At 37.6% G+C, this 9,612-nt stretch overlaps 1 protein-coding gene across 2 annotated transcripts in view; it reads right to left on the bottom strand.

The window, feature by feature from the left end:
- Positions 1-376: 376 nt before the first annotated feature.
- The window catches only part of map2k5 (mitogen-activated protein kinase kinase 5), a 122,482-nt gene continuing 113,246 nt past the window's right edge, over positions 377-9,612 (bottom strand). Inside the window, exon 21 of one of the 2 annotated variants that reach the window (XM_062069098.1) lies at positions 377-1,543. In XM_062069098.1, the coding sequence (XP_061925082.1) occupies positions 1,415-1,543 (129 nt within the window). In that variant the 3' untranslated portion in view covers positions 377-1,414. The remainder of the gene's footprint in view (positions 1,544-9,612) is intronic. The other variant, XM_062069092.1, reaches the window with a different exon arrangement.

Below are 9,612 nucleotides of genomic sequence, written 5' to 3'. Positions count from 1 at the left end.
TCTTCTACTTTGTCTTCATAGCAGATAATTGCAAAATATATTCTACTAGAATATAAGACATTGTCAAGTGTATTATGTTTGCTCTGCTAAAGAAAAATCCATATGTGTTCCTTGGAGGGAAGTGCACTGTATTAAATTCCTCCATCAACATGATCACATTCCACTGCAGTTTGTTTCGAGATAGTTGACAACTCATCAGAGTGCAAAGCAATGGTTAAATTAAACAATAGCTGGTTTTCAGAAATAAATGCTAAAAACCATGTTTTTCCCTCTCTGTGACCTTGTCAATAGGCTTTTTTAAAATAGTATTTGATATCAAAGAAAGTCTAGGCACATTTACATATCAGAATTTAGTAAAACGTGCACAGTACATGTTTAACAAAGGCAAAAGTCTTTCAAACTGAGCTAGATAAATCTTTATTTGGTCTCTGATTGTCAAGGGTAAAATTATCTGAACTGTTTTCCTGACTGTCAAACAGACATACAATTCTTGGCTAAAGGCTTTTTTTTTCATTTTATAATAAATCCTTGTCTTCTGTTTGTTATATCATTTTAGGAGCATGGGTCAATGTTATGGCAATATATGATTATTGGGATGAGTAACAAAATAATTTGGGTCTTGGGCTGAAAACCCTTTCTTTGGTAGAAAGCAAAGTTTGTCTCTAACAAATGGGGCTAAACAGTTTTTTTTGTAAATGGCTATACAGGGGATCCTCGGGCTATGTACGAGTTCCGTTTCAATGATAGCGATGGGAACTTAGACCTAAATTAATACACATGAATTCAGACATAAAAAGAATACATAGAATACAGGAATTAAATGAAACAGTAAAAGAGAGACAACTGGAATGGGAGGAGGGACAGAAAAGCTTATTGGAATGAGAAAGCCTCAATAATGATACTACTACCCTGCTTACCTATTACTAAGTAGAAGATAATTTCACAAAACGGGGTAACATCAAACGAGGACCGCCTGTATTTAGTCCTAAAATCTTGCAACTCCAGACATGAGCTGAAGCAATCGATGACACCACTGGTAACATGGGCAAGGGAATGACCTCGTCACAAGCAAACACTTGAACATTCACTTAACGGGTTGCCAAGAAACTTTTCTAAGACAACACCACAAACAGTGTCAGCATATTGTGATCATAAATGTTGATGCTACCGTCATTGATCTCTTTTCACCTTTCCTGCAGAAGAAGACCGTTGCTGGAGGGGTCTCCACTCCAAATTCAAAGCCTAGGAAGCGATCCAAAAGATGTGAGCTCTTGCCACTGCGCAAAAGTGAGGCACCAAGTCTCAAGTATGTCGTGATTTTCATCCGTGTTTGTTGAGTCATTTTCAGAGTGCATATGGAAATACAGTACATGACCTTGAAGCCTCTCGGGGTTCAAGAGCTTGGCTCAAAATATCATGGTCCATCATGGCGTAAGTTACGACCTTCAGCCTGCTGCGCTCGTCTCTCTTCCAAACAGCAACAAACCCACATGGACACAACCTCTGCATTTCCATCATTGTATTGTACGATGAAGGAATGATCCTGAAAAGAAGAAAGCACAATTGTTGTTAAACAAGAGGGTTTTCAGGGAAGTTTGATTGCTTCTGTGATTGATTTAGGGTTTTCCCAATACCAGTATTTTGGTACCGGTACTCTACAGAAAAAGGCCATTAGGATTGTGTCCAATGTTCACCACAGACATCATTCAAATCCACTATTCATGGAGTTAAAGCAACTTAAACTGCACGATGTGATCAACTTTAAAACTGCTCAAATTATGTTTAGGGCATCCCAAAACTCTCTACCATCCAATATACAGAACCTATTCCAGGATAGAGATGCTCACCATAGTTACAGTCTAAGAGTAAACAACAAATTATATTTGCCTAAATTTAGAACAACTTTAAAATCAATGTGCATTTCAGTGCGTGGAGTCACTCTGTGGAACAACTTAGGGGACGAGTTAAAAACCTGTTCTAACATGATTCAATTTAAAAGGCTGTTTAAAAAAGAAGTACTGAAGAAGTACGAGGAGGAAAGAGACTGATGCCCTCAGTACAGAGCGATGGGAGAGAGGTGTATGGTCAGAGAGTGTTTGGGCCTGTGTGTGTGTGTGTGTGTGTGTGTGTTTTGTCTCGTCTTGTCTTGTCTCATAGTAACAGTGATACTATTGTATTGTTAGTGTACAGGAGCTTTTCTTGTTTTTGTTTGTATAGTATTGTTCTTGTATTATATTGTTTATGTTAAATGTGGAATAAGTGAGAGGGGTTGGGATATTATAAGCATCTGCTTCATCCAACCCCTTTTCAAACCTTGCATAAATGTCTCTGCCAAAATATTTTAAAAAAAAAAAAGTGTGTTGTTGTATTGTGCAGGTTTGAAATAAATACTTCAATTCAATTCAATTCAAAATAAGTTTCAATACTTTTCATTACTTTTCCAAATAAAGGGGACCGCAACAAATGGCAATTTTAACCAAAAAATCTTACGGTCACATTAAACATATGTTTCTTACTGCAATCGAAGAACAATTTTGATCTTAAATAAAATAGTGAACATACTAGAAAATAAAGGCTTCTAATTTGGCTGCTGACGTATGCAGTAACATATCGTGTCATTTCTCATGCTATTATTTTGTCAAAATTATGAGGGACAAGTGGTAAAAAAATTAATTATTAATCTACTTGTTCATTTACTTTTAATATCTGGTTATTTTCTATTTTAACATGTTCCATTTACACTTCTGTTAAAATGCAATAAACACATATTATTCTGTTGTTTGGATGCTTTACATTAGTTTTGGATGAAACCACAAATTTGGGTATCGATACCAAGTAGTTACAAGGTCATACATTGGTCATATTTGAAGTCCTCATGTGTCCAGGGATGTATTTTCCGAGTTTATAAACATAATATACATTTTAAAAAAGGAAAAAGGATTTTGTGACCATAAAAAATATCAATGCAATCATTGTAGTATTGAGTAAATGCGCTCTTGTACTTTGTATCATTACAGTGAATGTCAGGTGTAAATCCAACCCATGGCAGTTGCTTACATTGAGGAGCACTCGCTTGTTATTAGCGGTGAGCTATTGTATCCTCCTATGGTGTGTAGTGAAGCATGCTTAGCTATTCCTCGTCCTGCAGGGATGATACTCGTAACAAACTTACTTTGTCGCCATGGATGCGAAGATTATTGATTTAGAAGTAGCTAAAACACTGCCGATTGCGGCTGAATGTTAGCCGCTAGCTAACTAGCCATGTTTAAAAGCACCTCTTGCTGAGCGGCGTTTCAGTGTTATAGCTTCACCGTTATCGTTAGATTTTAAGCCAAAATGCATCCATTCTACATCTTCTGTCTATACTCCATGTCTGCTTGTAAGTACTCCGTGCGTGTACGTTGCCGAAAATGCTCCTTTGCTTTTAAAACCAGTCATGACGTGACGACTGCGAGCCGTCATGCCCGTAAAAAAAAAGGCAACCGGTATTTTTCAGAAGCAGTATAGTACTGTTTTTAATTCATTAGTACCGCGATACTTTTTTAGTATCGGTATACCGTGCAACCCTAGATTGAATTCAGAAAAGGTTTGGCTTCTTTCCTAAGAAGACAGTCAAATCAAATACTACGGCGTGGTGAAGTTGGTAGAGTGGCCGTGCCAGCAATCGGAGGGTTGCTGGTTACTAGGGTTCAATCCCCACCTTCTACCATCCTAGTCTCGTCCGTTGTGTCTTTGGGCAAGACACTTCACCCTTGCTCCTGATGGCTGCTGGTTAGCGCCTTGCATGGCAGCTCCCGCCATCAGTGTGTGAATGTGTGTGTGAATGGGTGAATGTGGAAATACTGTCAAAGCACTTTGAGTACCTTGAAGGTAGAAAAGCGCTATACAAGTATAACCCATTTATCATTTATTTGCTGTATAAAATAGTAACATCTAGTTGAACTTTGTTGATTGAGGTGAATGTCCGGAACTATGAAATCAAATCAAGTCAAAGTCTAATATTTCTGCATACAGTCCAGTGGTATCTTAGTTTTCGTATGTCCCAATTTTTGTGTGGTTTTTCACATGAACATTTCGGTAAAAACGTAGTTATTGTACGTCCAAACACTGCATGTAACAAAGTACAGGAAAACCTTTATTTAAAAACCCCTCTATATGTGAACTTTTTAGTTTACAAACTTGTAGATCACACCAAAAATGCCTGTGTCTCCCTGTCTCCGCTCTCTTCTCTGCCTTGAAAGCGTTCGCCTCCTCATGTCAGGTGCATGCCACAAACATTCACAACAGCAAGGTTAAGAAGTTTTCACTTTGTTTCCTTATTGTAGCAACATTGTTGTTAATGTTTTTGAGAGCACCAAAGGTACTTTTTGTGTGTATGAACGCTTTGACAGTTCAGAATGCTGTTGTTGTTTTGATAATAAAGAGATTGTTGATCCATCGCCCCCTCGTTATGTTGTTTTGACATATACACAATATAGTGTCTTCAATGTGGGCATTCTTTTACTAAAATGGGGATTTTTGTCGAGGCTAGAACCAATTATTCATGTTTACATTGTTTCTTATGGGGAACTTTGCTTCACTATATGAACTTTTCAATTTACGAACCATGTTCAAAAACCAATTAAGTTCGTAAATCCAGGTTCCAATGTAATCCGTTTCCCTGTGTATCATTCTTTGAGTGCCTGAACAAAGAATCCCACGTGTTGGTGACTTAATCTCTGTGCTTTTTTAAAATTCAGTATGACTGCCAAATAAGCCACAATAGGGCTTAACCAGTGGTTCTTAACCTGGGTTCGATCGAACCCTAGGGGTTCGGTGAGTCGGCCTCAGGGGTTCGGCGGACCCTCCGCCGCAGAAGTCAAGACACACCCGACTCATCGTGTAAATAAAAACTTCTCCCTATCGGCGAATTATGGATACCGCCAGTCTTTGCGAGCAATCCTTTTCGAGGATGCTCGACATAAAAACGAAGAAAAGGAACAGACTTTGCTGTGAAAATGACATGAGAGTGGCACTTGCCAAGGTGAAGCCACGCATATCTAAACTGGTCTCTGAAAGGCAACAGCAGAAGTCACACTGATTTGCAGGTGTGTAATTTGTTGTGAGTTCATGCACTGTGTTGGTTTTGTTCTTTGAACAAGGTGATGTTCATGCACGGTTCATTTTCTGCACCAGTAAAAAAAACATATACATTTGTCTTGGATTTGAAAGAAAAAAAAAAGAAAAAATTTGCACTAAAGAAGGGTTCGGTGAATGCGCATATGAAACTGGTGGGGTTCGGTACCTCCAACAAGGTTAAGAACCACTGGGCTAAACAAAGTTGTGACTGCCAGGACTTTAATGAAGAAAGTGAGAAACACTATTGAATTAAAAAATAACTCCTAGCAAAGTACAAAGTTGGTGTCCGCATGGGTCTCCCCTCTCCATTATTTGCCACCATTGTCTTAAATAAAGGTAAAAGTGATGGTAAATGTTCATGTGTATTTTACATTGTTTTTTGCAATTAAAACTATAATGATCTTTTTGTGTTATTATTTTTAGGTGATTAGTTGGACTTACATTATTTTTTACGGTAAAACATGCTTAAGTTTTCTTACAATTCGATCTTTGTCAGACCTTTTGAGTGGGATCACGAACAAAAACTGTATGTGGTTTAAACAATAACATCAAAGTAAAACTACTGTATGTTGATTAAGGCAAAGAGGCCTGAACTACTAAATCAAATCATGTCGAGAGTATTTAGAAGATATAGACCACTTTCAATACCTCATTCTAGTCTAACACATCAATGACTAAATGAACAGAAGGAGCTATAAAAAGGTGTCTGCACTCATTATTTTCTTTCTGATATATGGTTACACTGCCCGATGCGCAGTATCTTTTATGATCAATTTTACCATTAACAGCTTGAATGCGCAAATAATAAATATAAAAAAATCATAAAGAACCACAAATAAATCAAAGGGAAAAATGATTAAATGGTCTTAAATATTTAAGTCCAACAGATTACACTTTATAGTCATTATGTGGTGTCAGGCCATTCGGAAAAAATGTGTTTATTGGCTTTATTGATCTGCTTGACAGGCCGTAAACGAGTTTAGTAACATCTTTTGAAAGTGTCTATATGTGATCTAAATTGTTTTCACATCTAATTTCGCAAACAGTGACCGGTACCCTGTCTAGTTTAATGGAGACAGCTTTCACACAGGCTGACAGAGTCAAACACAGATGTTACATGCAAGGTCTCAATGACAATAGTCACTCACCTCATCTGGGAGACCATCGTCTCCAGTGAGGGGGGTCAGAGGTCAAAAGGTGAGAGTGGAGGTTGTAAATGAGACAACTGAATCAAAGCTGACCATGAATTTTCTCTATGCCATCTGGTTGTCCAATTAGTAAAACAACCCAGTGGCTGGTGGGTTTAAATGAATCTGTCAACAACAATTCCTAAAAAAGTGAAACACTGTCTACTCTGTTAACAGGCGACCAACGAAAGGCTGTGCTCAAAACAGATGTGGCACAAAGATGTTCTTAACATTTTCTGACAAAGGCAGCATGAGGTATTTTACACACAGGGCAAAAAAATTTAGTTGATATTCAAGCTCCAATTCGAGGCAACTAAGAATTAACTTTTAGCAAAAAGATGGTTACAAATTGTGTTTGTTTTTCCTTGGATTACGTCAGTGCTTCTCAATAATTGTCTGTTACGCCCCTCCAAGGAAGAAGAAAATATTTTGCGACCCCCCACTTTCGGCCGCGACCATTAATAGTAGCATTTGTCTATACAATTGTTATAAGTACACCTCTGGATACCATTAAATAAAACAAAAAAGGAAAAAAGAAAGAACTACAGATCAACTTACAACAAAGAATCCTTATTTATACTAATAACATTAACAACCCGCATCGCGCCCCATTATTTGAGGAGAACTGAAAGGGACAAGCGGTAGAAAATGGATGGATGGATGGATTATTCAGGTTTATGATCGCAACAAGGACCAAAGCAAACTACTTTACTTTTAAGTTAAAGTTAAAGTACCAATGATTGTCACACACACACTAGGTGTGGTGAAATTTGTCCTCTGCATTTGACCCATTCCCTTGTTCCACCCCCTGGGAGGTGAGGGGAGCAGTGTGCAGCAGCGGTGTCGCGCCCCAGAATAATTTTTGGTGATTTAACACCCAATTCCAACCCTTGATGCTGAGTGCCAAGCAGGGAGGTAATGGGTCCCATTTTTATAGTCTTTGGTATGACTCGGCCGGGGTTTGAACTCACAACCTACCGATCTCAGGGCGGACACTCTAACCACTAGGCCACTGAGTAGGTTAGGTTAGGTTAGTTAGGTTAGTGTTAGGTTTTCGTCACCTGTCAAAATGATCCCAAGTTAAAAGTAAGACTCCAACATCAACATAATGCTAGGTTGTCAAAGGTAGTGTCTACTTTCATGTTTTACGACTGCCATTGGTTTACCCAGGCTGACCATATTCCGAAATCCCAAAAAGAGGACACATATATGCGTGCCAAGGCGGGCAGCACGCCAAGGCCGGGACTAGGTGAAAATTTGCCAATGATACTCGAACTTGCTTTATAAATAATATATTTATTTAAATGAAGCATTTTTTCTCCTCTGTTGACAGCAGTGTTGGTGCTAGGAATTTTCAAAATGGGGTCCCACAGTAAATTTTTGGGGCCCCACTTTTTTGTAAGCGTTTTGAAAAAAAAATTATTAACGTATGCATTATCCTGTTATATCTCACATTCTATATTGCGTTTTGGAAAAAAGTTGTCATAAACGTTACTTAATTCATTAAAAAAATTAATAAAAAAAGAAAACAAATGTGTATACATATGTAAATGTATTCAGTTATAAACATTCATTCACTTTCTTCTTTCCTTCATGGATCTAAACTTTACCACTGCTTCTAGTTTTTTCTATGTTTTTATTTAGTAAGTTGTAGGTGTATTTATTTCAGTTAAAAAGTGTAAAAAGTGTTTTGCTTCGGTCATGAAATGATGATAATGGTGTGCCAGGCCATACATACATTTTATATTTAACGCTTAAATCTCTGGAGTCTACATCAACTTCAGATCTATCCCTCATTTAAAAATGTTTTAGTTTTTTTTATGTTGTTTTTTTGTTTGTTTGTTTTCCGCCCTTTTTTGTCAAACAAATCTATGTTTTTAATGGCAAACACCAGAGGTGTGGACTAGAGTCACGTGACTTGGACTCGAGTCAGACTCGAGTCATGAATTTGATGAATTTGGACTCGACTTGACAAAATGTAAAGAGACTTGCAACTCGACTTAGACTTTAACATCAATGACTTGTGACTTCACTTGGACTTGAGCCTTTTGACTTGACATGACTTGCTACTTTCCCCAAAACCCAAAGATTAAAAAGTTATTTGGGAGCGCGCCGCTCCGTATTTTTCCTTTTCTTCGTCTGTGTCTATCAGCGTGTTGTTCCTGTCAGCTGGTGTGCTCTCAGTACAACAGCCAATCAAATTAGATCAACGCTGTTTTCATCCCACAGCTCTCATCCAATCAAATTGCAGGACAACCAATGAAGAAGAATTGTCAAACAATGCGGCAGTGAGAAACAATTATGCCAAAGTTAATTTCGTTCGGGTATTAAAACTACGACTCGGTCAACAAAACACGAATAGCCCTATGCAAATCATGCAGTTCGAATATTATAGACGGAGACGTAACAACTTCCAACTTCGTTCGACATTTGAAGATGCACAAAGAAGGGTAAGTTTTTAATGTAAGCTAACGTTTATTGGCTAAGTAACGTGAATTTTATTTGCTGTGTACCGGTAGTTAAATGAGTGAGGCTGTAAACTCACTGCTAACGTTATAACCATAGACATCTTATAAGTAGACGCAGCATGGAGACGAGACGCGGGGCCGCCATCTTGGAGTGGTGATCCGCTCAACTAGTGCAATTCATTTGGCAGGAGCAATGAACTGTCAGCGCATTTAATTCATCTTACCTCACTGAATACCACTCATTTTCACGCGCTTTTTTGTCATACGTTTAGCTATGATAAAGGACACATGTTTTATTATTCATAGTTTGCTTAACAGTAATATAATATTTTTATACGTTATAAGTGACCAGACGTCCCAGATCAAAACTGGGAATATAATCCCAGAGAAGGGGGAAAAAAACGGCCAGCTATTTTTAAATTGAAGAAACAATATGATGAGGTTATATATACATGCTACATAAACAATGTATGAATACATTAGATATCTATATATCTTATAGACTGTATCTCTGTTGCTGCAGCAGCAGAGAGTTTATTCTGTCTTGACACTTTGTATTGATATTTTCTATTACATTCTTCCCTTAAATGATCATGTTTACAGTCATTGTTTTATATGTATTTTTTATGTATGTCGCTTTGGATAAAAGCGTCTGCCAAATACTTCAACATAAACATATATAAACACCTGAAAGTCTTTGTATCAGCTAAAACCACCAATCTGTTTCACTAGATTCAGAATAAAACCAAATGCTGTCTTACCCAACAATGTTAGTATTTGAATATTGTTACTTGAAGACTTATTCCTGGTTACAATTATACTGTAATGAAAGTATTGTC

This window comes from Entelurus aequoreus, linkage group LG02 (genome assembly GCF_033978785.1).
Source record: "Entelurus aequoreus isolate RoL-2023_Sb linkage group LG02, RoL_Eaeq_v1.1, whole genome shotgun sequence".
Taxonomy (NCBI): domain Eukaryota; kingdom Metazoa; phylum Chordata; class Actinopteri; order Syngnathiformes; family Syngnathidae; genus Entelurus; species Entelurus aequoreus.
This window is presented reverse-complemented; position numbering and strand designations above follow the sequence as displayed.